Here is a 27,950-nt window from a genome sequence, read left to right on the forward strand (position 1 = left end):
CGCTGAATGAAACACCAGCTAGCGCTCTCTCAGACAGCACGCGATCCCGAAATCAGTTCTCTTTGCTCCTGAATGGTCAAATACAGACACAGTTCTCAAAATGCCCATCATGTGGAGTAGCTCACGTAAATACAATCGGTTATGGCTGAAGAGAACGTAAACAGCTCGGTGAAAATCGGATATGTGCAAAGACTATAGATACAGTTCCTTAAAAGTATATCCAAGTGTTCGGTCTTAAAGTGACAGTAGCCTAAAAAAACGTGTCTGTATCATTAATCAAACAACAAACGATGTTAAATAAATATATACATGTTAAAAAAAACTACTGTACTTGAATGATGTAGTTTATTTAATTTGTATCTCTATTGTATTTGTCATATCGTTTGTAATTTGCTTAGGCTATGTATTCTTTTTAATATAACAAAAATAAAAGAACTATTATATGATATTAGGGGTGTAACGGTACATGTATTCATCAGTTCGGTACACGTGTACCGACGAATACAGAGTTGTATAGTCCATAACCACTTTTAACCACAATTAACCACCAAAAATCACAATAAGCTCTGTGATTTGTTACTTTCGATAAGAAACAAAGTCTCATCCCTAAAATTCTGTCCATTTTATCACAAATTCAAACAATAAATGCCGTTTTGTCGCTGACAGATCACTCTACAGGCACCTTAAAGCGGCAGCGTGGAGCGTGAGTGAACGCGATCATCTCTTCCTTTTTAATACTAGTTACTGAATAAACTTAAATGAACATCTGAAGGTATGTTGAAAGATACAGTACAACTTACTGAAACATATCTCGTGTAATCACTCAATCATTGTTTCAACTGTGGAAAGACATCAATGAAACAGCTTGTAAACAATTTCACATAGAATTTACCTCAGAAATGCCATTCAGTGTTCAAAGCTTGTTAGTTTGCTAGGGAAATTAACTCTTTCCCTGCATACAGCAGCGTGTCCATCCTATTCCACCAATACAAATATGGTCACCCTATGTTCAACAGAACAAAGAGACTCACAGGTTTGAAAAAACATGAGGGTGAGTAAATGATGACAGAATTTTAATTTTTGGGTGAACTGTACCTTTAAATGTTCTCTCTTCCGCTTAGTCTATTACTGTAGATATCTACAAGAAACTGTAAAAAGACATCTAAGGACAGAATATAACACCATAACAAAATAGCTAGCTATTAGTTAGTATTAAAACCCTTTCTCTCAAAATATTGATGTCAAAGGTACATCAGCCTGCCATGAGGTCACGTCATTTAGCTCTAATTATTAGAAAATGTAAAAGCTGATTGTCGAATCTCGGCACATAGGTATAAAACCACTACACTGTCATTAAACAGGTTTCATTTCATTTTTATTATGACAAATGTACAAGATAGTAAATCATATGAAAGAAATTACAATACAGTTAACAAAAATATCCAAAAGAAGAACAGACGAACACAAAGGACGTTTCTAAAAGCTAAAACCAGACGGCATCTGTCCATCTGCTGTCAAACTACATCATCCAAATATCTTCAAACACTGGTGTCGGCATCTTTCATTACATAATATCAGATTTTTTTTAATGTGAAATACAAATATATACTGTGTCATTATAGGCTGGGCCTTAATTTTAAATCGATGTCTGTACCTTTGATTTTTAAATTACACAAGAAATGAACACTGGCCCAATACTGTAAATAGACCAGCTCGGGGGAAAATGCACTGTGGTCTAGTACCTAATGACGCTCTTTATCTCAGCATGTCTAAAACTATATTTGTAAAAAACCAGGGAAGTTTTATTCTTAAAATCTGATGCCCTAATGCTGCAAGAGCAAATAAATCAGACTAGAAGATATGTGCATGCCAAGCATAAACATTAATGTACAAGACATTTTTACACCGCTTTTGTCTATCAATGCTGACATCAAAACAATTAAACTGTCTGTTGGGCTTTATATTGAATGCTTTTCCCTCTGAGAACAGATCATTCTTGTAAATGTTTTAGCAATCAGTGGAAATGGGACAGCGAGACTGAAAACCCTCAAAGAAAGACAAAAAAAATGCACTGATGAAAATGAGACAGACACACCCACTTTGGAGTGGTACAAATGTACCTACAAAACAAATTATAAACAGCTGCAATCATAAAAGGACTGCTATGTATACTTTAAATGATTTAAAAATGCTTCTAATATGTTACAGCAAAAACTACAGATATACACACCAGGATAATGCAAGACTATACCATGTTTCTCAGACGTGTTCATACATCTCAGAGGGGCGTCTCACATCACGCTGCTCTCGGAAGGGTCGGAAATCATTTTAATGTCACCGGCGACATGAATTTCGGTCTTGTAAAAATAGACGAAACAAAGAGATGATGAATCTCTTCCTGTATGTCTTGTAAGAAAAATGTATTGCTTTGTAATTGATGACAAACAAAAAACATTAATGTCATACATCATTAGAATGTATAAAAAAAAAAAAAAAAAAAAAAAAGGAAAACATTACAATGATTATACTCATATATTTAGATAAAGAAAATTAACATTGTGCACCGAAACACAGACATAAGCAGGGGATGATGGAATATCTGCTCTAAAATGAGATGAACAGCACTAAACTTCAAGGAATCACTCAGAGAAACACATCGGTGCACATTGGTGTGGGTGAGAGTCCTCAGCATTTTATCATCCTCAAGTGGAAGATTTGGCATTTGACGCATTGAAAAGCTGCCAGAGTAAATAGTGTTTGACTTCCAATTAAAGCATGGTGCTAAAACAGTCCAAAGCAACAGGATTTGATGCATTTTTAGTATGCTGGCATAAGAAATTGAGCAATTTTTCACTAATAGACATTTCTTAGAAACTTCCAGGAATCTTTTGCTCTAATGGTGCGAGCAGCTCTACAACCAAGCGATAATTTCAGGTACAAATTACAATTTCTGTAATAAATAGTATAACAAAACAAAGCTTATAATGACATCACTTAATAAAAACATTTCCCCACCAAATGACACTATGAAACCAATCGGTAGAAATTCAACTTCCACTCCAATTAAGATTATAAAAGATGAACGTGTAAAAATGGCCTCTGAGTGGAACCGAATGCGTGTGGAATTTCACTGAAATGTGGTTTGTCTCTGGCCCCTCCCCCTTTGTACTGACTCCACCCACTTCCGGTTCTCTCTGAAATGTGCAACTGACAGCAGTGGAGATCAAAACGCACGTAAACTCGACAAATGTCTCTACGTCAGACGTGTGAGCGTGAGCATGGCTGTGTGATTAGTGTAAAAAGAGGTTTTAGAGGTTGTTTCCAGAGAGGGTTTGCTTGAGAGCGATCACTCTTATAGAACAAAAAAACAATACTTTAGAAGGAATATCTCGGGGAGTCTCTCGGAAGGATTGCGTTTTCCTTCCCTTGATACTTCTGCTCAGTAAAATATTTACAGCTATTATTAATGTGCCACCGAGGCCGAGTTGTCCCTGATCTGTTCCGCTGGCACATTTAACAGGGACTGTTGACATAATCCGTGCTGACGGTGCTGAAAACAGGATGAGGGTCGGGAAAAAAAAGAGAAAAATGTAAAAAAAAAAAAAAAAAAGAAGAAAAAGAATACAGAGTTATAACTGTTCACTGTTGCAGACATAGTCTACGAGGTCTGTGACACCCAAAAGGTCGTCTTCATCTTCGTCCTGTGCGGGAATCTCCAGGCCATTCGGCGCTATGGTCACAGCCGATGGGGCATTGCCATTTTTAGGCGTCACTCCCACCCCAGGTCGTGGCATGAGGCCCTCTAAACCCTTCATTGGGCTTTGTCCATTAGTGGGAGGAAGCTCCACCAAGTTGTAGTCTAGTGGACTGGGCCCTTTGCCAACGGTCTCCTCTGTCTCTTTCTCCAGCGGGCTCTTCTTCACCTCCTCCTCTTCTTCTTCACCTTCGCTGTCGTCAGAGTCGATGCGGTTCACACGCTTCCGGACGGGCCGTTCCTCTTCCTCAGATTCGTCTGAATCGTCGCCATCTTCGTCGTCATCCTCTGACTCCCTCCGCCGTTTTAGGGACAGGCGTCTGCGCCGTTTCCTGGATTCTTCCTCAGACGAGTCCACCCTTATCTTCTTGGGCTTCCTGTCTTCTTCATCAGATTCAGCTGACTGGAAACTAACTGGAGGAGCAAGTTAACACACGGAGGAGACAGTTAAATCACGGCAACAGTACGCATCAAATCAGTGTGAACCAATCTCACATTTAAAACAGCATTTTTGGTTATAGTTTGATATATTGACCTATATTTTGTATATTATTTTATATTTTTATATGTACTAAACATATAATAATATATAATACTATATGTATATAAGAATATATAATACTATATTTAATAATTAAAGTTTGGGGTTGGTAAGATTTTTTTGTTTTTAAAAGAAGTCTCTTGCTGACCAAGGCTGGCTTAAATTGATCAAAAATACAGTAAAAGCAGTAATACTGTGAAGTATTTTAATATGTATTTTAATAAAGTATTTTAATAAAATGTAATGCAAAGCTGAATTTTCAGAATCGTTACTGCAGTCTTCTGTGTCACATGATCCTTCAGAAATCATTCTAATATGCTGATTTGGTGCTCATGAAACATTTATTATTATTAATGTTGAATACAGTTAATATTTTTGTGGACACTGTGATACATTTAAGGATATATATATATATAATGATTCAGTCTTATGCTGTGAATATACATACTGTACGTATAAATGGCACTGACCTTCGCTGTCAGAGCTGGAAAGACGTCTGCGTTTCTTTTTGTCTCTGTTGGTGCTGGCCTGTGAGCCATCAGTATCTGAACTTTCACAGTAATTCACCTGTTGCTTACGGCTCCGATAGGACCGCCGATAGCGAATGTCCAGATCGCTGTCACTGAATTCACTAGAGCCTTCCGTCACTGCATGCAAACACCCACACACAATGGGAAGTCAAACAAACAGGGAAATATATCAGTGAACAGAGAATAAACCACAAGTATGGTACAAATTATGGCTTAAAACTCACATTTTGATCTTTTTCAATAAAAAGTTTTTTACCCTTCAGAAAACATTGTCTACCTCAGCAGGTCTAGGTCTTTTTCTAACAATTAAATAAACATATGAAATAAACATTAAATAAAAAATAACATTTTGACAATATAAATAAAAGTTGGCAGAATACCTAAATTAAATAATACTACTATGTTGGCTTGTAGACATTGATAAACTTATTCATTTCTTATGTTTATTTAACCATTTTTCTTGAGCTTGACCATTGCAGTCAACCCTAAGAAAATAAATGCCTCACCCATCTCGTCCTCTTCCTCCTCTTCATCAGTTTCCAGCTCCTCTTCGTCAGAGTATCCTCTGGGTCTGCGTCTCCTGCGTGGCGGCTGTCTTCTGTTTCGACACCGGCTTGCTGCCCGTCTGTTTGAAGTTTTTATCTGCGGGCCTTCTGCATCGCTCCCGAAGTCACTGTCATCCAAGGACGGGGCTTCTGCTTCACTCTCTGCCTCGTTATCAGAAGCCACAAACTCCTCCTCTTCTGAACTGCTGACCAATCAGAGCAGAGTGAGTGTCATTTCACCGCAGGATTCTGTGATACTTTTAAATGAAATGCCGTTTATCAGAACCTGTCGCTAAGACGAAACTCGTCTTCGCTCTCTTCCTCATCCACAGTGCTGTCGCTGTCCAGATCGTTGAGACGCCGCCTCTTTTTCTTCTGAGCTGCACTTGGTCTCCGCGGTCGGCCGTTCTCCTTCCCGTCCTCTTGTAGAATGGTGGATATGTCCTTCCCTCTGTGGCCTGTGATGTTCGCCATGTCCTTCCCCCGGCCTGCTCCTGTGTAATGACACATTTGATCACACATTTAAACTCACACGTTCAAGCTCAAATATCAACATGATAAAGGAAATGCTCCCCTACCTCCCCCCTCTGCCTCTTTGATGTCTTCCTCGATTGCCTCTTCAATCGCTTCATCAAACTCATCAAATCTGACAAAAATTTAAAAATGAATAAAGATCATGTAAAAACACCATAAGATAATGAAAAAGTTAAAAAAAATTACGTACATAAGATTATGTAAATCTAGCAGACAGATGCATACCTGTAGCTTATGTATTTCTTTGCCCTGGTTGATCTACGCCCCCAACTTTTGCTCTTCTTCGTCTCCTTCTCATTCACCACCTCCTCTTCCTTTTCTTCTTCCACTTCCACCTTCAAAAACATAAATAATTTTTTTTTTAATACATCACCGTTCAAAAAATTGTGGTCAGTTTTTTTTTTTTAAAGAAATTAATACTTTATTTCAGCAAGGACACATTAAATTGATCAAAAGTGACAGTAAAGACATTTATAATTTTACAAATGATTTTTATTTAAAAATAAATATGATTCTTTTGAAATTTCTATTCATCAAAAGATGCTGAAAAAAATGCATTACAGTTTCCACAAAAAACTTAGATTCAGCTTTTCCATCACAGGAATAAATTACACTTTAAAATGTATAACAACAACAACAAAAAAGTTGTTTTAAATTGTAATCATTTCCCAATATTACAGTTTTTTTGATGAATGCAGCCTTGGTTAGCATTTGAGACTTCTTTAAAAAACATTTTAGAAAATTATCCCAACCCCCAAACTTTTGAACGCCAGTGTAAGTGAGGATTATGCATGACAAAAAAAAAAAAAAAAAAATTATATATTATTTTTTCCAGAATTAAATTGGTAATTATGCTTAAAAGAAAAAAACAAACTTGTCATGTGATTAATAATTTCCTCGAGTCTATTCTACAATTGTAAAAATAATAGTTTAGCTTCAAGACAGCAGATTAGATTATTTTTCACACTATTAAGTGTGATTTTTTTATGTCACCTGATCTGGCGTAAAAGTCGGATCCAGTTTTGGGATCTAAAAGCATTATTTCATTCACTTGTCAATATGGTTCTTCTAGAGTATGAACATTTTTAATTAAATATCCATATTAAGTATTCAAATTTCACAAACACTGCAGGCCAGAGGTGTAAAGAGTATACCTGAAAACCATACTTGAGTAAAAGTACAGATAACTTACAGCAAAAATGACTCCATTACAAGTTACAGGTCACAAATTCCAATATGACTAAAGAAAAAGTCATACCCCTGATTTCATAGACAAGGCTTAAGCTAGTCTAGACTAAAATGCATGTTTGTATCTTAAAATATGTCAGTACCATTGTTTTGTCTCAAGATGCACACCAGTAATGTCTTTTCTAGGGTACGTTTATTAAAGCTACATAAATACCCTAATTGAATTAAAGCCTAATCCTGGCCTAGTCTAACAGTACTTAAGTATTTTACTCGTACTGAATGTAGGCTCAAAGATGCACTAATCCTTAACACCTAAGAGACATGCCAGTGAAAAACAAGAAACAGTTGATTTGTGAGGAGAGCAATCATTCTCTAAATTCAAAATAAAACTGAGCACCTCAATACTGCAATAAATTAAGGTCGACACATCTTAAACATCTACAAACACTCAAGTCTTAGTAAAGGTCAAGTGCTAAAAAAGGGCGTAAGTAAACCAGTATCCTTCAAAAAGGTATCTTTAATATAACAAATAAATAAAATAATGTTGAGTAAAATGAAATGGTCAAAAGCTACTTGCACTGGACGTGCTGGTTTCAGCCTCATCACCAGCTGCAGTTATGTCCCTATCTATGAAACACCTGCTATTACAATTACCTGCTAATGCACTCGCATTCACGTAAAGTAGCCTTGTTGACAAGTTTGAGTGAGTAAGGGCAAAACACACATAATATAGTACCTTCAATGCCCTGTAGATGCAGATATCGCTTCTTTTGTAGCAGAAATAAACTGCTGCAGAAAAAGTTAGGTGCCATGCAAAATGTAATGAGTAATTGTATTACTCATCAAATGTACTGGAGTAAAAAGTACACATACTTATTCAAAAATGCAGTCGAGTAGAAAGTAAAAGTTGTTAATATCTTTGATACTCAGTATACAACTACAAAGTAGTTACTTAAACACTTTACACCACTGTTGCAGACACTTACAGAGGGTGTGATGATGTTCTCCACGCTGATCCCAACATATACCAGTCGCTCTTTCCTGTCAGGAAAAAACAAAAATGACAATGTTTCAGGCCTGAAAATAATTCCTCATAAAGACTGAACAGCTGAACTACAAGTAGATATCATGCAGCAGCATAAATAGTGCATAGTGTTAGAACACTGATAGTGTGGATTAACCCTCGTATTGTTTGGTTATTTACCGGAAAAAAAAAAAAAAAAAAAAAAAAATGTTAAAATTTTAAAAATCACTACTTCATCGGAATGGTACGAAACTTGATGACTTTTGTGGCAGTTGCTATGTGACCGCAAAAAAGAAAAAAAAAGAAAAAAAAGAAAAGAACATGCACTTGATTCGAAAAAGCTAAATGGTCATAAAAAAGTCACATTTGTGTTGTTTGCGGTCATAGAAAATGAATGGGAAATAGGCATAAATAAGAATATATATTGTATGAATAAATAAACTATATTGTATATGAACTGGTATGACTAACACAAAGCAAGTTTTTGCAAATGCGTGAAATAAAATCAATAATTTAGCCACAATGCAAGGAAAAAAATGGACAGCAAGGAATAGGTTACATTTTAAAACACTGAGTGTACAAACACACCCACTCAAACACACACTATTGTACCCAGACAAATGAACTGGTGTGACTGTAACAATATGGCAAAATTAAGGCAGAAGACTCAAACAAGAGGTTTATGCTCTGATAAAGTATTCCTGTTCATTTTTGTTGAATTTTGATGTTACGTGTAACAAAATGTCTTGTTCAGGTTTGACTAGTAAAATCAATGCAAAAACTGACACTTCAAATCAACATTTAAAAAAAAAAAAAAATTAAACCTTGACACAAAGTAGTCTTTGAGAATGTCTAAATATATATCCAAATCCACAACTAAATAAAAATAAGTATTTATGTCTAAAAACAACTTAATTTATAAGCTGTTTTATAGATCTATATAGGAATCTAGTGGTTAAACCACAGCATTACATAGTGTTTCTTTTTTACTCCCACCAGATGGCACTAATCTGCCTTCAAAAATTAAAGGCATTGTCTCTATTTTAACATGAAATACTGCTTTAATTGAAAAGTAATTAAAAAATTAAAAAAAAAAAAAAAGCTTATTAATTAGTACCATGAAATTCTCTCAAAATACAAAATAAAAAATAAAAAATATTAAACAAAAAAATATTACATTAATTTTACTGAAAATATAAAAAGTTACATTTCAGGTGTTCGGTCACTTTTAACCACAAACAACATAAGTGTAACACCCAAATGCACAATAGCGGAGGGTTAATTCAGGAACTTTTCTGCAACTGCTTCAAACAAATTCACTTGAGCTGGTCTAAATATCTCTTTATTCACCTTCGTTCTGCACGTTCTTTCTTTTTGAGGGCGGCATCCAAATTCAGCAACTGCTCTTCAAGCCTGTCACAAAGTTGTTTCTGCAAGAGAAATAAAGAACATCAGCATCTGAATAGCCAGGACTCTGTATTTCTGTAAAGAGACTCATAATATCTGAACTGACTCACATGCTGGCAGGGAGGACAGAACCATTCCCCATCTGGAATGATCATGAGCGGAGGCCGCAGACAGGCAGTGTGGTAGCCGCTGTCACAGGAATCACACAGGAGTATCTAGGGGAACAGAAATGAAAGGTTGAATGCAGCACATTTGACTGTGAGTTGAAGATGAAGATGTTTTGCAGAACAGTTTCGCACCAGCTCGGGATGATTGGGAAGGCCACAGTGTTTGCAGGGGTCATCATTGGGTTGATCATCTTCTGATGAAGAGGTAGAGGAGTCCGAGCTGTTCCGCTCTCGTTTTCGGTTTCTCCTTCTCTTTCTGGTCTTCTCCACCTTGTAGTCTTCATCGCTGTCATCCTCCTCCGTCTCCTCTTCCTCACTCTCGCTCTCCTCCTCCTCCTCCTCATCATCTTCAGAACATTTCTTTTTACGTCTCATTCGAGACCATGGTTGTCGTTTTCGACGCCTCCCCACCTGTCGAAAGATGAGTTACATAGTAATACACAATGTAATTTACAATCGTTTTGAACTATCGTTCAAAAGCTTGGGGTCAGTAAGTTTTTTTTTTTTTTTTTTTTTTTTAAAGAAATGAACACTTTCATGCAACAGAGACACTTTTGAGCAAAAGTAATGGCAAAGACATTTATGTTACAAAAGATTTTTACTTCAAATAAATGCTGTTCTTTTGATCTTTCTGTTCATTAAAGAATGTTTCACAAAAATATTAAGCAGCACAACTGTTTTCAGTATTGATAATAAATGTTTCTGGGACATCAAATCAGCATGCTGAATGATTTCTGAAGGATCATGTGACACTGAAGACTGAAGTAATGATGCTGAAGGAATAAATTACATTTTAAAATATATTCAAATAGAAAACAGTTATTTTAAATTGTAATAATATTTCACAATGTTACCTTTTTTTACTGTATTTTATCAAGTAAATGCAGCCTTCTATCAAAAACATAAAAAAAATCTTACAGACCTCAAACTTTTGAACAGTAGTGTAACATTTTCTAACACAACTTAATAAATATACATACATTTTTTTATTTGATTAGCCAATAATAAGTGTTGTTAAGGCTAATATCTAATAAATTGCAGATATTTTGTCTAAATAAATAAAATAAAACACTAAAAATTAAAATGAATTATTTTAAATGCTACAAGAGAATTTAGTCACAACAATGTACAGTACGAAAACATGGATATTCATTTCGAGATTTGCTAAGGATATTTAACTGTTATAAAATTATTTGTGTTTTGAAAGATTAACTTTAAGTGTTCGATGACAGCAAAGGAAATCAAAATGTAAAAATATTCACCTAGGATGGCTTGAGGGTGAGTAAAGCTTGGGCTAATTTTCATTTCAAAGTAAACTAATCCTGTCGGCACCGATAGCCTAGTGGTTAGTGCGCCGACATATGGCGCAAATGCGTTCACGGTGACCCGAGTTTGATTCCCGTCTCGAGGTCCTTTGCCGATCCTGCCCCCCTCTCTCTGCCCAATGCTTTCCTGTCTGCTCTCTACTGTCCTCTCCAAATAAAGGCACAAAAAAGCCCATAAATATAACAAAAACAAAAGAAGAAAAAAAAGAAAAAAGTGAACTAATCCTTTAATTTCAGTGGGACTGGGTTTAATGATCAGATGAGACCAAAATAAAGCTTTTTGGAAAAACACTAGAGGTGGGTTTGGCATAGACAGAAACATAGCCATGTAGAAAAGTGCTTCATTCCCACTGTGAAGTATGGTGGAACTATAATCTTCCAAAGTCCCTGGACAACTTATTAGGGTACATCCGGTATCATAAACTCCATCAAGTACCAGCAGATATTAAATCAACACTGTCAGGAAGCTCAAACTGGGCCGTGGTTGGAACTTCCAGCATGCAATGATCCAAAGTACATCTCAAAATAAACAACAGAATAGCTCACTGACCACAGAATTAAGGTTTTGCCATGGACATAGCAGTCCCCTGACCCAGACATAGCAAACCCCATAAACAACCTGTGGGATGAGCTGAAGAAAACGGTCCACAAGCATGGACCTCTAAATCTGAAGGATCTGGAGAGATTCTGTATGGAGGAATGGTCTCAAAACTCTTGCTATACATTCATCAACCTTACTACACATTATAGGAGAAGATCCAGAGCTGTTATCTTGGCAAAGGGAGGTTGCATTAAGTATTAAATGAAAGGGTGCTAATAATTGTGGAATATATATATACTACAGGAAAAATAAGTTTTATGATAACATTTTTTTCTTTTTAAACTATTTTCAACTAATTTGACTTTAAAGGTAAGGTGTTTGTGAATATTTTGAATGAAAGACTAAGAGGATACCAAAGGTGCCAATATTTGTGGAGACCACTGTAAATATCCTGACTGACACCAGTAAATTAAATAAACACACACACATATATATTTAAAGTACCTTTGGTTTCGTTTGGCCATCTGGCTCAGCTTTCTTCGGTTTCCTCTGAACCGATTCCTCATCCTCTTTTTCTTCGTTGTCATCCTTTTCTTTCTCATCCTTTTCTTTCTCCGACACTGGAGGCGCCTGCTTCCGTTCCGCCCTCCTATCCTGGATCTCCACAGCTTTAGCGGTGGGCCTGCAGATTCTCGGAGATCTCCGCAAGCATCTGCCCTCAGTCGTCTCAGACTCTGAATCTCCCTTGACCTCTTCTTTCTGGAGTTCAGCCTTCCGTCTGTGAGCTGGGATTTTAATCTTCATACGAATTGCTTCCTGTTGCAAGTCGGTCTTTTCTTCTTGTTCTTCTCCTGTTTTATCCTCATCCTGACTCTCCTGAGATTTCTTTGGAGGCCGTCCTGCTCTTTTACTGCTTCTTAGAGCTGTGTTGCTCTTTTCGTGAACATCACCGGAAGCCTCACTTTGTTCAGAAGTTGCTTCTTGCTCAGATTGTTTGCTTGAGGTGGTGCTTTGATCCACAGGAACATCAGTTTTCTTCTTCCTTGCTCTTGAAGTCTCACATACCTCCTTAACAGCCAATTGTACTTCATCAGATTTAGTGATCTCTGAATCAACTTCCATTTGCTTCTCTTTGTTCCCCTTCTCTGAATCTGGTTCCTTTTCATGTTCTCTTTCAGAAGGAGGTTTCTCAGAACTGTTGGGTTCATTGGGTTCTTCTGAAGTTTTAACTTCTTTGACCAATTTTTTCGCTGCAGATTCTTCAGAGCTATTTGCATGTTCACCCTTTGCATCTTTTTCTTTTGTCGCTTCTGAATTCTCATTTTTATCTGTTTCAGCTGTGTCACATTTTTCCTCACCATCTACTTTCTCTGTGGTTTTTGGTGTACTTGGCTTCCTCGTTGAATCAGAAACAGATGATTTTTCAGGATCCCTTGATGCCGACTTGGAGGCAGACTGCTCTTGTGCTTTGTCTTGAGGGCCACCTGTATCTTCAGAAGGTTTAGAGGCAATGGACTGGCTTTCTCCCTTGGTTGAGAGTTTGTCTGCTTCAGACATATACTGTTTTTCAGTTTTTGAGACAGGGGCAGCTGACTCTTTTTCTGTGGTGGTGTCTGCAGAACTGTGATGAGTTTTCGTTTCTTCAGTGTTCTGTGGCTTTTTTGTGCCAGAATGTGGTTTGATTACTTCATGGGAAGAGGACTCCTCCATTTTAGATGACTGGAATGGTTCTGTTTCAATCGCCATGGAAGCAGTTGGATCTTGTTTTTCCAGGGCTTTATTGGAGTTGTCCGAGTCTTTGGGAGATTTTTGACTTTCTTCTGTGAGAACTTTCTGTGACTCTTCTTCTTTTTTTGATTCTTCATTTGGGAGATTCTTTATTGTCTCTTTTTTTGATGACCCTTCTTTTGAGAGATCTTTCATTGACTGTTCTTTCGGCAGATCTTTTGGGAGATTTTCCATTGACTCTTCTCTTGCGAGATCTTTTGATGATTCTTTGTTTGGGAGATCTTTTACTGTTTGTTGTTTTGACAGACCTTTCTTTGCTTCTTGTAAGTGATCTTTCTTTGCTTCCTTTTTTGAGAGATCTTGCATTGATTCTTCTTTTGAGAGATCTTTTGTTGACTCTTCAGGCAGTGTTGATGTATTTGCTTCTGTAGTTTCCATATTTTCACAAGCGGGAGATTTTTTATTTTCGGTTACTTTTTCAGAACCAGGTTTCTTTTTTGACTGCTCACTTACTGTTGAGAGTTTTTCTTCCCCAGAGATCTTTTTGTGAGGTTGAGGAGCTTCAGATTTTGCTTTGTTCTCATCTGCAGTGGCTGCACAGGATTCCCCAGGCTTCTCCACTTCCATCTGCTCTTCAGCACACAATCTGGTTTCATTGGTGCCCGTCTTATCTTCTGTCTGGTCATCCTTGGTCTCCTTTTTTCTCTCATTGGATTCATCTGAGACACGAGGGAGATTTTCTGAATCATTCTCTGTCGTTTCTTTTTGAAAACTCTCTGAACCTTTTTGTGTTTCACTCTCAGATGGTTTAATGTGAGGGACGTGGCCGTTGATCTTTTCAGCACTCAATCTGTTGTCATCGAAACATGTCCGTGATTCTTTCACCGGAGCGACAGATGCATTTCGTACTCCTGCACTGTTGCCATCAAAGTCTTCGGTTAGTTTCATCTCTCGCTTTTTCAGAGGGATTTTAGCTTGATGGTCATTTTTCAAAGTTCTTTGAGTCTCTTCTAAGGTTTTTCTCTTCACGTCCTCCATCTGTTCTGCAGTCTGTGAAGGTGTTGACAAGTCCTTGACTTTCTCCTCCTCATCCTGTGGCTCTTCTTTGATAGATCCAGCAATAACGCCAGTGCAATTTGACGTCTCCGAATGTTTCTGCAACTCTTCCTTCACCTTCAAGCCCTTTTCCGACAAAGCATCTGTGGCCTCTGAATCTTCTTGCTTTGTATTTTCTTGCTCCAAGATGTTTTCCTTACTTTCAGATGTGGATAAATCATCTTGCGATTTTTCATCTCTGACCTCCACTAGAAGCCAAAACACACAGAAAAACAGTGAAAACACTCAGAACTAATTAAATCTAATTTCAGTGGTATGCCAAGACACATTTCTTGGTATGTAAATGCTGTTTTATGTGAATATTACGACACATGCGAAGCACAAAGCTTTGTTTACAAAAGAAATAATAGGTTAGCAATTAAATGTTACATCACAACCATGGAAATATTTGGATTCATGCCGAATTAAAGTAGATGAGCCCATACATTTAACCCATTTGTCGGCTTTGTATACTGTTTTGTGATCTGGTCACCCGTGTAATCGTTTATTACACTGGACATGGAATCTCGTTTCTTTTTCCAAATCTTCACACCCGCCTCAATCATGTCCGCAGGGGATTATAAACGTTTCTTCCTTTCGTTCACTTTAAATTACTATATTTGCATTCTTTACGGTAGTAAAGAAAAAAAAAACCTGACAGATACCTAATTTAGTTTCGCTGTCTCTGGCAGCGCAACATCAAATATAGCCTAAATGTCTTGCACCTGTGGAAGATAAAATTTGCTCTTCAGACCTTTTACAACAAGTGTCAGTTGCTTTGGAACATCGGGAAAAGATAATTAGACAAGATGGTCTCTGTCCTGATTGTGTCCCACATCCTTCTCAAAGCACAGAGAGGTATAGTATATGACAATGCATTTATCTTTGTGGAAATAAGATGAATGTTTTTAAATTTAATATTTAACTTTCTGATATTATTTAGGTTACCATTATTTACTGATTTTTATTTCAGTGTTTTACAGGCTGTAGTGTGTTGTTTCACTGATGGAAGTGCTAAAATAAACATGCACGTTTGTTACGAAATGGATGCTTGAGCCTCATTTATAATTTTTTTATATTTCAAAATGTATTTAATTTATTACCACGGTAAAAAAAACTGCCACAGCCCTAGTCAATACTCAATATTACTTTTTACATACCTTCAGCTCCCGCTTTCTTCTTGTTCTCCTCATCGTCTGGGTTCGGACTGTTACTAGACGAGCCCTCCTCCTGATCCTTCTTTACTAGGAGCGCTGGATCAATCTGAGTCTTCAACAGACCAAGGATCTGAGCCAGGTCGTTTCTATCTCTGCAATGGAAAAATAATGGATTTTCCCCCACAAAATCATGCAAGTGACCATCAATGTTTTTCTCACAAATTAACAGCCATCCAGTACAGGTAAAAAACTATGTTATGCATGTTATGAAGAAGTGGATTTAATTTCACTGGAAACTGATCATAAAATGCCTACCTTACTATACACTTCCAGGATGACCCATCCAGATCATCCTGTTCTTCCACATAGACCCTCACATTATGGTCTTGGTCTAGCTGGAACCAGTACATGAGGCCATCTTTGTCTCTGCCGATGGGCTGAAGACGCATTTTATCTGGGTCCTCTTCATTGATAGCGGTCTTAAACTTGACATTGTCATCAAACTGGCTTTCACATAAATACTGTTTGAAAAACAAAACATTCTTTGGTTATACGGTGTAAAAACAGAAATATGTTACAAACACGAAAAAAGCTTTCATGGATAGATGTGAGGTCCCAGTGCAGCTTAATCCAGTGTTTAGACATTAACAGATTTTCCCATTTTACCTTCAGTATTCCTGTCTTACACTCCACTGTCATCTCTCGATAACCCTTCTTTTCCAGCTCCCATGCCCATGTGGAGTTAAACTCCTGACAGATCTACAGCAACAGCCCAGAGTAATAAAGCCATCAAAAATTAAACACTGATGAGGCCAATATTGACTTAACAATGTCAACGGCTTTTTGTGCTCACAGCTATTCACATATTCATTATCGCTGAAATAATCCATAATTTACATCTGTTTGAATTTGATTGTTAAAAGCAACATGTGTGGCATACAACCACATAAGGCATAAGTCATTCAATGCATAAATTTTCATTGTTAATACTAATTAACTTACCTTAATGAGATTCTTCTCCCATCTGTCTGCAGACACAGACTTGCCAATTTTCCTCAGCAACTTCACGTGAAGGTCCACGAGAAGTTTGGGTACTGGGAACATAAAGTATTTCAATATTAAAGCAAAATGCACAGCACAATGCACAAAAAAATAAATAAATAAATAAATAAATAAAAATTAAATAATTATAAATTACACTACAAAATGACAAAGAGTAGTAGCATCGAATTAACTGACTGATTAATCAAATAAGGCATTAAATTATTGTTTTAATATAGTTGTGTTTCTATTCATTCATTAACAACTGACAGTCCAACTTCTTTATATTCTTCATTAGCAAAAATGATCAGTTTGTACATTATTACTTGTACTTATTGTACACTGTATTATTCATTTATGCACATTAAATGGGCACTTTATAGCAACTGCACAGTGTTACACACACAGTAATAATTTAATATTGCTGTTGTTCTTGTGCCTGCCAGAGTTCCCACATGCTTCAATGAATCAATGTATTCATTTAAATATGTTTATGAGAGAAAAAATATGTCTGTCTCTACTGTGAATGTACTATAGCAGTGATAGTTTCTGCCAAAATACCATAACAACTGCATTTGTTACCACAATAAAACTAGTAATATAAATTTCACCCAAAAGTGATTTTTAAGTAACTCAAAGTCATACAGGTTTGAATAACATGAGGGTGAATAAATGATAACAGAATTTATTTTCTGGGTTTAATATTCTTTTAATATTACTCAAAGCTGTCAAAAAAAAAAAAAAAAAAATTCAGGGGTTTTTACACTGTTTCACCAAAAAAAACTATAATAATTTATTACAGTTTTAGTGTAGTAACAATAACCACAACTGTAGTATTTTTTTTGGAGAAACTATGATTGTACATATTTGTAAGGGAATGTATAACAATTTTCTAAACAATTCATGCGTCACTTCAGTTTATACATACCTAACACATTTATAATGCAGCAAATCTATCACAGATACAAATAAAAGGGCTTATTGTGAACTTTCACTAAAGTTTGCAAATCAAAATAATCCCATATTGTCATTTCTCCCTCCCAGCAGCGGGAGCAGGAAGTTTACACATTCTGCGCATGCGCGCTGCTCACATCGCACCAATTCATGCCAAATTATTATTTAACTATAAATAAACATGAATATTTCATTTCACTCAACATGTGCGTCGTTATATGCAAATACAGGTGATTTCCCCAATGCAAAAGGTCGCATATGAACGCAAATAAAGCAGCAATGTGTTTCTGTGTGCTGTGATGAGCAAATAAAGCGGAATAAAACATTCCGTCCCTCAAAACGCCGAAATCAACGATAGAAACGGCGCATTAGAGACGCAAACAGCGACAAAAACACCGACACTCGCTGCTGGATTACCGAGCAGCCCGTTTAAACGCATGTAAAGCGACCGAAGAGCAACAATGGAGGAGCGGCTCACCCGCGCTGCTCTCCTGCAGACTGCGCTCCAGCATCGGGAACGACACCTCCGGCAGGTCCAGCAGAGCTCCATACCGCTCCAGAAACGAGCAGATCACGGCGAAGCTCGGGCATAATCCCGTGGAAGAACCGTCCGCTGCCTCCGAGGCAGACATTATTCCGAACCGAGCCGCTGGAGGACCACAACCTCCCCACAATGCACCGCGACTATGGCAGACACATGGCCCAGAAGCCCTTGCGCCAGAGATACTGAACTGATGTAAACAAACCAGCAGCAGCAGCAGAGAGACAGAAAGCGGGAGAAATACTGAGGAAAAGAAACAAAGGCCTATAAACCAAAACTTTAAATGGCACAATATTCCAGATAAGCAGCAAAAAGAGACAAACAAAAGAAAAATCAATCCTGTGTCACTGCCACACTTTACGGACTCTTTCTCTTTTCTCTTTGAGAGTGAGAGAGAGAAAAATTGGAAGAAAGAGACAACAGTGAACGTAAAAGAAAGCGCGAGAGAAATCTAGACACGGTTACTAAGAAACAAAAATAGCATAAATCTTTTTTTTTTCCTTTAAACTATTGTTGTGAGTAACAAAATGAACTTATGTGTATGACCATATCTCATTATGCATTCATAGGACAGGTGAGTTAATGAAGCGTTAACAATATCATAGGTTACCAGCAGAGGGCGCTGTCAGGTAACTATATTTACGACACACCTACACACACATAGCAGCAGAATGAATTTGTGTACATCTTTCATAAATCCATTGAATGTACAATTGACTTATTTTTAAAGAATGTATTTGTACGATTTACACTGAAATTCGTTCTCCTTTTGTTTAATAAACAAGGCCTAACTGTCGTAATTTTAACTGTAAAAGACTAAAAATGCTACAGTAAAAATCTGTTAGGTTCCCTAAGTATATATAGGGGAAAACTGTAATAAATCTAACCTGACATGTGTAAATTTTAAAGTAAAATACTATTAAATGTACTGTTTTTAGAAATAAAAAAATCAAAACGTCTTAAAATTTACAGTAAAAAGCCGTAAACTAATCCCAAATTCTCTGTGACAGCTTACATTTGATGGTTTTTAATTTTAATCACTTATGTACATTATGGTTTTACGTTACATCATATGTGTCACACAATCCAGGGAGGAAGAAGATAGGCGAAGTAATTCAAAAATAGAAGCGTTGTTTATTAAACAAAGTAACTGGTAATCCGATAAGAGGAAACAAACAAAACAGCGTGCCATGCACAAACAATACAGGAAAATGAAGGAATAAAATACACAAATGACGATCTCAAATGCAAACAGGTGTGCTTTAATTAGTAACATAATGAATATTCATGATAACTAATGGAAAGCGGGAACAAAGGAAACTAGTAACAAAGAGAAACAAACCAAAAGTCCATGAAATTGAAAGTAAAACACACAATTGTGACAATATGTTGTTAAATTAATGTTTATTGACAAAACGAAACTCTTGGCTTTTACTAGTAAACTCTCAGCCAGAAACACAAGGTTTGTGTGAATCATCAAAAACATTTTTTACATTTTCTTTTGGCTTAGTATTTTTTATGAGAATATATATTTATGTATATTTATGGTCAGTACAATTTAAGGCCATAATTAAGGTAATCAGACAGGATGACAGAAAGTGTCTGGTATGTAGAGTACATTCAGTCCTGTTTTAATTTGTGTCAGATTTCCTCACTCTAACTGGGGAGTTTAATTAAGCCCACACACTTTTTGTTCAGTGCCCCATTGATGGTTAGGATTAGGGGTGGAACCTTCATGCTTTTTCCTCCCCTAAAAATCGTATATTTCCATACGAATCGCATTGCTTGAATTCGTACAAAATCGTTATCTCATAAAATAGTTGTTTTCTCATGAGTAAAAAAACACACTGACTCCTCATGTCTGAATAAACTAGTGATAATTTCAAGCATATGATTTATGTTTTATTGTGCATTCAGATTGTGAAGTTCTACGAAAAAACAACAGATATTAAAGTGGAGCTATTTATGTGTTGTGTACTGAGGTGGTCTTTTTCCTTTCAGTATAGTTTAGATAATGAGAAGGGCAGAGTGTGTTTAAAAAAAGCCCATTGGTTGGAGCCAAAATCATTCCAGATGCTGTGTGCCACTTAGCAAGTATTACATAACAAGTTTATGAGCTTCACATGTAGGTTTGTAAGTCATTTAAATAATAAAAGATTATGGATTGACAAAAATTGCAGCTATTTCATTGGGTGAAAGACCACATCATAAAGTCACGACAGGGCATATTGGGAAAGTTTATGATAGGCAAGCAATCTGAAAATTATAGAACAATCATGTGAAACTTTGGTCTCTTAGTACATGTCCACTGATATCTCCTTTCTTATAAAACTTTAGTGTGTGAGAACATCATGGTGTTCTTATTTGCATATCATATGATAAAAAAAAATGTAAATGAAAAATTACCTGTGTAACTAATGTAGTTACGAAGTAATGTTAACAAATGGAAACTTGTTCATACCTGCAAACTCAAAAGAGGTGAAAAAGGGGACAGTAAATTGTATGAAGTAAATTGTTATAGGGGGGTCTGGGGGCATCCTCCCCCATAAGAAAATTTTTGTGATTTTAACATGTAAACAAAGCATTCTGGTGAACTCTGACAAGAAAATAAATGGGAAAAAACAACATTTGCTTCAAGTAAAAAAAACAACAACAAAAAAAAACACTATTGACACTAGGGCTGGGCATTGACACAAATTTCACAATTGCATTCGATTTTCAACAAACAATTCAGCAATGTATTTTGGACAGCAGCTACTTTACTGAACTGTTGTAATTTTGGAAGTAATTTAATGAATGATTTACTTGTAATTGCCTCTGCACATTAAACTGGGACAGAAGAAAATATGTTATTTACATTTTTAATAACAACATAACATAATAGGAATTATGCCCTGTTATGTAAAAAAGAGAGAGAAAAAATACATTACCTGAAAAGATTAAGATGTGGAAGGATAAAGGGTAATTTATAGGTAATATGTTTTGATAACACATTACTTGTTAAAGTCAAAAAGCACATGAGTAGCATCTCAGTTTGACTGGAGTCATCTAAAAAGGCTTTTTACAGAGGGTCATGCCTTTCTAAAATGAATCGCCACTATGATTGAGTATAAAGACGAGGGCACAAATGACTCGAGTGCCACCGATTTCCATGTACTCTGCCAGCTGACACAGCAATAGCCTGCAGAGAATGATGTTGCATAATAATAGTCAGCAGTGACGTTAAATGTGCACCACCTGCTTATTGGGCAGGATTTTAAATGCATCTTTTAGGACCTTCAGGAGGTCAAGAAAATCACTACTAATATAAAAACAGGCTTGAAATTTATGTGTATTAAATCATATTTTATTATTGTGTTAACTGTCTAAAGTTTTGTTCTTGTGCATATAGCTGCTTAAAATTGTATGTCTTTGCATTCTATAACAAAATCAAGTGGCATTTATTTAAAGGGGACCTATTATGACCCTGTATGTAATATAAGTCTCTGGTGTCCCCAGAATGTGTCTGTGAAGTTTCGGCTCAAAATACCCCACAGATCATTTATTATAGCTTGTCAAATTTGACCCTATTTGGGTGTGAGCAAAAACACGCCGTTTTTGTGTGTGTCCCTTTAAATGCAAATGAGCTGCTGCTCCCGGCCCCCTTTCCAGAAGAGGGCGGAGCTTTAACAGCTCGCGCTTCAGTTGCTCAAGAACAACAAAGCTGGAGAATCTCACGCAGCCAAAATGACGATTGTCAGTAACGGTGTTCAGCCTTACATTGTTCATAGTCGGACACTGATGGAGAGACTCAGGAAGAAGTTACAATTTTTAGAACGCATCTGGACATTTCTGAATTGCTAGTGGATAAATTTATGTAGTTGCTGTGAAGTTGATTCAACTCATCGACTAGCATGTGCCGTCATGTTAATCTTTTGTGCAAATCCAGCATTGAATTGATCCTCGTTTGTGAAGCAGTCTGGCATAAAATGACGGCATGGCAACAACACTCAACTACAGCAACTCTTCCTCTTCTATAAAGCAGACCAACATGGCCTCACCCCCTTTGTTGTGTGTTCCCGGGGGCAGGGTTTATGTAAATTTTGGGGTTTATGATGTCATCAACAAAGGGAAGAAGCTTGTTGTAGTCCTTAAAAAGTGATTTCTGTAAAAGAAAATATCTCCCTTTGCACTGAACTTTCAGCGTCATAACTTTTCAGATGTTGTTTATGCTCAAACAGCAACATTACACACTAACTAAAGTTAAAAAAGTGAAATCATAATCAAGGACCCCTTTAAAAAAAAACAAGCATTTTCAAACAAAACATTTAAAAAAAAAAAAAAAATTGTGCATGAAACAATAAATATACTGTTCAAAATTAAGAAAATATATGCATTTGGATATTGTAAGGTATCAAACATAATGGAAAACGATAGTTAAATTCATTGTAAGTTCAATTAGCAGAAAAGGTCTAGCTTGATATTTTATCTGGCATTCAGACATTCTAAGTGTCCAAATACTTTTTGTGGGCAACTGATATGGAGTTTTGATGGGATGCCTGCCTTTCCATAGACTGAGTGTAACCTACTGACCTTTGCTTCAGTACAGAGAGGTATATTTATAGATGTGCCTGTGCTTTCAGAGGAAATATGTATTCATACGTAAGACAGGTCTCAGCGGCAGCTGTCTATGGTAGACATTAATTCATGTCTGCGTCTGCGTCACTCATGGATGTATCAGCTTTCAGTAGTGGGTGGTGTGAGTGTGTGTCTGGCAGGACACAGGGGGTTGTTTACCTCTTTCAGAAGCTGAAAGATCACAGAGGACATTGAAGAAACTGGTTCTAGCTGGATGCAGACAGCAGAGATAGGGCATCAGGTTTACAGACCAAATAATGTGGAAAAGGGTGCAAGTGATTCAAGAGTAGACATAAACACACAACACAAACAAATCCTGAAAATACAGAAGGTAAGAATATAACAAGGTTGTTTAGCAGTGATCGTCCAATGATCAAGGTCCACAAAGGTGCAAATCACATGTCTTTATTGGCCAGTGATGCAAACTCATTCTAGGAGCTCATTTGTCACTCACAAATTCCTGGTGGGAATGCCGGTAGCAAACAGCAGGTTGTTTATTTGAATGGTGCAATAGCTGTTCAGAAAGAAATATCATAATAACGCAGCACTTTCGTAAGTTGTCCTGATCTACTCACACAAACAGGCCTGTAATGGATATTTTGCTTTTATTTTTCTGCTGATCTTCCGCCTACAGCGGCTTTAAGACAGCAAGTCAAGACAGAAAATATTTCTCACCATTTACTGAAACATGATAATGCCACTGTCACGTAACTGCCATTGGCCATTTGTTCAAAGCCAAAGCTAAAATAGCAGCCAAATGATTATGAATGATTATCATATTAATCATAGACTATTTTAAATTTAGTTTCAAATTCTCTTTTTAGTTTTCAAAGTCTTTTGCTAAATTCTATTCCTTTCAGATCACTGGGGGGGGGGGTGTGTATATATATATATATATATATATATATATATTTAATATACATTTTTTTGTTATTTTTTTATATATTTGTTTTGTTTTTTTTTATAAACAAATTTAAGATATATATATATATATGATCAGGTCTAGACTACAGAGGTTCCTGATTTACTGTTAGCAGATGCCCATTCACTCCCACCCGGAGACATGCACAGATTGGCTGTAAAGAGCGGCATTCCCCGAACAGCTTATACAACTTTAACAAGCGTGGGGCGGAGCAGCATCTTGGTACATATTGTTTTCCTTTAGAATGGATGTCAGGCATATTTACATAAAGGCGCTGGTGTCTTTTTATCCGTCAAAGAAAAAATGGATGGAAAAACCATTGTGTTTTTTAATAAACTGATGGCAACATTACTTGAAACACTGATCCCTTCTCTGTAAAGAGCAGAAATGAAAATTGTTCCTAAGTGCTTAAGTCAAAGTGACAAGCCCCTCTCTGATAGGATGAATTTATATCCCCTGGCAATCTCAGCAGCCAATGAGATCGCACTCAGATTACAGTGCAAAATTCCCCCAGAGGTGTTTTGGGAAGCGGGGGAAAGGTGACAAAGCAACACATGACTGAGGCCCATGTGTGTTTATGAACATCTATTTTTGTGGAAAAACAATAATTAAACAAAAAAATTATTCATTTTAAATGGACATGCACAAGAAAATATTTCCAAAATGATATACAATGTTTGTGTTATTTATAAAAAATAAAAAAATAAAATTAATCAGCTATTCTTATAATTTAATAATATTATATGTAATATATATGTATATATACATATATATATATATATATATATATATATATATATATATATACTGATATGTGTGTTCCTTTATTATGGAGAACAGACAACAACCCTATCAGTAAACTACTAAGTAGTAAACAAGTGTACATATTCTCCCGCCACACAAAGTTAAAATTAGAGTTGTGTGATGAAAGGAATACATGGGACTGGCTGCGACCGGCACATGTGCCTATAAATTCAGAGTTTGACAGACCGGTTCCACTATACTCAGGTGGAAAACACACTCGCTGGATTAACCCTCGGATGGAAATAATTATTTTGCTCTTTGTCAGTACAATTTGGACTAACAATTTCATATTACCAGAAGGTTGGTGAGCACACTGTATTTTATTATATTTCACACAATGTTGTATGCTAATTTATATGTTTCTGGCAACCCATAGCTGAAGTAATGAGAGATACTGAGTTTACAGTTATGCTTTATCTATAACTACCAATCAACATATGATGTGTATTGATCCTAAATGTTTCTCTGTAGTGTTGTGCTGCTGGAATGCTGCTTTGGGACATTGAGCCACAATTTTTTATGGCCAAAGGTGTTGAAACATTTAAAACAAAAGACAAAAAAGTTATCCTTTTGGAAGAAACTTGATCTTGAATCAGCGGTTTGCTGAGGTAAATTGAAGCCTAAATGTTTATTTAGAATTCTTGAATCTGAATCAAGATTCATTTGAGATTATGAATCTTAACCACTTTTGGTCCGCTTCTTATTCTCCCTCAGGTGGGGAAACACAAGAAGCTCTATAAAAGGAAGTAAAATTCTCTTGCTGCGGTTTCTCCTGTCAGAAGCACAGAAAAATGGTTGGAATAAAACCTACCGACCTGCCACCAACTGCCACTGTCAAGTTTTTTGGAGCCGGTACGGCAGCATGTTTTGCTGACCTGGTCACTTTCCCCCTGGACACAGCAAAAGTGAGACTTCAGGTGAGGACTTATTTTAAATATATATAAATATATGCCTGAACAATCAAATAACACCAAAAATTTGATCCATCTGTCATGGCTTTCATCAGTACATCTTATTTCAGATCCAGGGAGAGTCTATAGCTGCCTCAGGATCAGCCGTGGTGAAATATCGTGGAGTATTTGGCACCATCACCACTATGGTGCGTACAGAGGGCGCAAGGAGTCTGTACAATGGCCTGGTGGCAGGACTGCAACGACAGATGAGCTTTGCATCTGTTCGTATTGGTCTTTATGACTCAATGAAGCAATTCTACACCAAAGGATCTGAGAGTGAGTATCAGACTGTTTGTTTAAATAGAAACAGAAAAACAGAAATGATTATAGACAGACTAACACTCTGCTCTTCTCTTTTCAGAAGCGAGCATTGTGACACGCCTGCTGGCTGGCTGCACCACCGGCGCCATGGCTGTCACTTTCGCACAGCCCACAGATGTTGTAAAAGTGCGTTTCCAGGCTCAAGTGCGCCAATCTGATGGATTAAAAAGATACAATGGCACAATGGATGCATATCGGACTATCGCCCGTGATGAGGGTGTTCGGGGGCTATGGAAGGGTGAGCAATAGTTCACCCAAAAAAAATTTCTATCATTTACTCACCCTGATTTCATTCCAAACCTGTTTGAATTTCTTTCTTTGGAACAAAGAAGATTTTTTGAAGAATGCTTTCATTGTTTTTGTCCACACAATGTAAGTTTATGGGGTCCAAACCAGTGTTGCTTATACAGCTAAAACTGAAACTAATGCAAATATGTAAGTGAAATAAAACTGAAACAAAATAAAATATAAATATTAGATGAAAAGTACTAAAATTGCAATAACTAAAACTGAAATAAAAATAAATTAAAGTCCCCCTGAAATCAAAATTGAAGTTTTTTAGCTTTTAGTATGAATATGTTAGCCTTTAGGTTATGAATAATCTGGTGTGTTCCAAAACAATGACAAGATTCATTTAGCATTCAAACTTCCCCTAAAATGAATCATGGATTTTTATGACATCACCGCACACTTCAGCTTCTCATCCAATCAAAGCTCTCTAGAATCTAAAGCATTCCGTCCCCTACATTATAAATAGAAGCTGAAGCCGTGTTTGAAATCTGTCATTTGTTCACACATTTACTATTTTCTACATGGTGATTATTTTAATCACCTATTTAAAATACCTATTTTTTAAAAAGGGGAGGAGCTATTCGATATGTCCCGCTCTGTCTTCCTGTTTCAGTTGAAATTACATCAACACACTGAATAATGCTGCGCATTCCAAGGCACTTCAAAGCTAAACAAATTTATTTTTAAAAGTAATAAAAATGACAAAAGTACATAATAAAATTACTAAAATCAAAATGAAAACTGATAATGTAAAAAAAAAGCTAATTCAAAATATTAATAAATACTAAAATAATACTGTACAAAACATTAGACCCCACTGACTTTCATTATATGAATAAAAATACACTGAGGCAAAATATCATCTTTTTGGTTCTGCAGAAGAAATAACAGGTTTGAAATGGCATGAGAGTGAGTAAATTGTGAAAAAAAATTGTAATTTTAATGCACTTTCCCTTTAAGTTCAGCTTTCACATGCCATTCTAAGTGTAAGTGTTCTAGAGATAAACCTGCATGTGTCTCTCTATTTTAGGCTGCATGCCAAACATCACAAGGAACATGATCGTGAACTGCGCAGAGCTGGTCACTTACGACATCATCAAGGAACTCATATTACAATACGACCTCATGACAGGTATGCTACCATATGAATATGCTTCCATTATGGTTATTTTTATGTACTTGTATGTGTCTAACACATGTGCCCTGTTTAGATAACCTACCCTGCCACTTTACTGCTGCATTTGGCGCTGGCTTCTGCACCACGATTGTGGCGTCTCCAGTAGACGTGGTAAAGACCCGCTTCATGAACTCATCTGCAGGCCAGTACAACAGTGCACTTAACTGTGCCCTCACTATGCTGACCAAAGAGGGACCAACAGCTTTCTATAAGGGGTAAGAAAAATCATGCTGTAAACCATTATTTACATAGAACAATGCACACATTCTTATTTTCAGTACCATGAATGTGCCATCTTCATCTTCCCCGACAGCTTTGTGCCCTCCTTCCTGCGCCTGGGATCCTGGAACATTGTGATGTTCGTGTCCTATGAGCAAATCAAGAGATGTATGACTAAAATGCAGTACTCATGGGAGTCACCTTTCTGAATGGACATTGTCAGTCTCTTCTGATTTTGATTAAACAGAGAGAGCAAATATAAGGGATTCCCAGTTAAGTCTTATCACTGAAAAAAGCTGCAAGTTTTTAAGGCCAAAGGTCAAGCTCATCACAAATGAAAGATGAGTCGCCAAAAAATCACGAGATGCATGGCTGATAAAGCAAAATGTGCATATTTTGTCTTAGTTTCAGTGTCATGGTACACTGAGAGAGGTGGAATTAGCATTAGAGTTCACTGTTTATGTATGTGCTTTTAAATTGTCGTGAAAACGGGTCCATAGCTCTAATGAATGAATGTGTATTTATACTATAAACTATACATTGTTTGAAAATAAAGTTTTTTTTTTTAATGATA

At 36.6% G+C, this 27,950-nt stretch overlaps 2 protein-coding genes across 4 annotated transcripts; one reads left to right on the forward strand and one right to left on the reverse strand.

Moving 5' to 3' along the window:
* Window positions 1-1,358: 1,358 nt before the first annotated feature.
* Window positions 1,359-21,127, reverse strand: rsf1b.1 (remodeling and spacing factor 1b, tandem duplicate 1). Of its 2 annotated transcripts, none has more exons than XM_051909720.1 (16): window positions 18,010-21,127; window positions 16,539-16,630; window positions 16,203-16,295; window positions 15,852-16,057; window positions 15,540-15,688; window positions 12,061-14,588; window positions 9,823-10,101; window positions 9,634-9,738; window positions 9,467-9,546; window positions 8,079-8,133; window positions 6,130-6,239; window positions 5,949-6,016; window positions 5,657-5,864; window positions 5,332-5,576; window positions 4,766-4,942; window positions 1,359-4,168 (listed from the first exon to the last, which is right to left on the reverse strand). In XM_051909720.1, exons 1-16 carry the CDS (start codon window positions 18,161-18,163, stop codon window positions 3,630-3,632), a joined length of 5,088 nt encoding a protein of 1,695 aa, XP_051765680.1. In that variant the 5' UTR covers window positions 18,164-21,127; the 3' UTR covers window positions 1,359-3,629. The 2 variants fall into 2 exon arrangements, with proteins under 2 accessions (XP_051765680.1, XP_051765681.1); XM_051909721.1 differs by having other exon boundaries at window positions 5,332-5,573; window positions 18,010-21,121.
* Window positions 21,128-24,548: 3,421 nt separating this feature from the next.
* On the forward strand, window positions 24,549-27,950 carry ucp3 (uncoupling protein 3). 2 transcript variants are annotated; one of them, XM_051911373.1, is made up of 8 exons: window positions 24,549-24,715; window positions 24,887-25,023; window positions 25,130-25,332; window positions 25,437-25,644; window positions 25,730-25,927; window positions 27,011-27,112; window positions 27,192-27,372; window positions 27,471-27,950. In XM_051911373.1, exons 3-8 carry the CDS (start codon window positions 25,207-25,209, stop codon window positions 27,583-27,585), a joined length of 930 nt encoding a protein of 309 aa, XP_051767333.1. In that variant the 5' UTR covers window positions 24,549-24,715; window positions 24,887-25,023; window positions 25,130-25,206; the 3' UTR covers window positions 27,586-27,950. The 2 variants fall into 2 exon arrangements, with proteins under 2 accessions (XP_051767333.1, XP_051767335.1); XM_051911375.1 differs by lacking the exon at window positions 24,887-25,023 and having other exon boundaries at window positions 24,592-24,715.

This window comes from Ctenopharyngodon idella, chromosome 10 (genome assembly GCF_019924925.1).
Source record: "Ctenopharyngodon idella isolate HZGC_01 chromosome 10, HZGC01, whole genome shotgun sequence".
In the NCBI taxonomy this organism is placed as follows: domain Eukaryota; kingdom Metazoa; phylum Chordata; class Actinopteri; order Cypriniformes; family Xenocyprididae; genus Ctenopharyngodon; species Ctenopharyngodon idella.

What these genes read in the sequence shown, in the direction of transcription:
- ucp3 (XM_051911373.1), top strand. Translation starts at nt 25,207, where the DNA reads ATGGTTGGAATAAAACCTACCGACCTGCCACCAACTGCCACTGTCAAG. An exon ending in CAGCAAAAGTGAGACTTCAG is followed by an intron (nt 25,333 to 25,436) that starts GTGAGGACTTAT and finishes ATCTTATTTCAG; the next exon opens with ATCCAGGGAGAGTCTATAGC. An exon ending in CTACACCAAAGGATCTGAGA is followed by an intron (nt 25,645 to 25,729) that starts GTGAGTATCAGA and finishes TTCTCTTTTCAG; the next exon opens with AAGCGAGCATTGTGACACGC.
- rsf1b.1 (XM_051909720.1), bottom strand. Translation starts at nt 18,163, where the DNA reads ATGTCTGCCTCGGAGGCAGCGGACGGTTCTTCCACGGGATTATGCCCG. An exon ending in TCCTGGAAGTGTATAGTAAG is followed by an intron (nt 15,689 to 15,851) that starts GTAGGCATTTTA and finishes TTTCCATTGCAG; the next exon opens with AGATAGAAACGACCTGGCTC. An exon ending in AGAACATCATCACACCCTCT is followed by an intron (nt 6,240 to 8,078) that starts GTAAGTGTCTGC and finishes ATGTTTTTGAAG; the next exon opens with GTGGAAGTGGAAGAAGAAAA.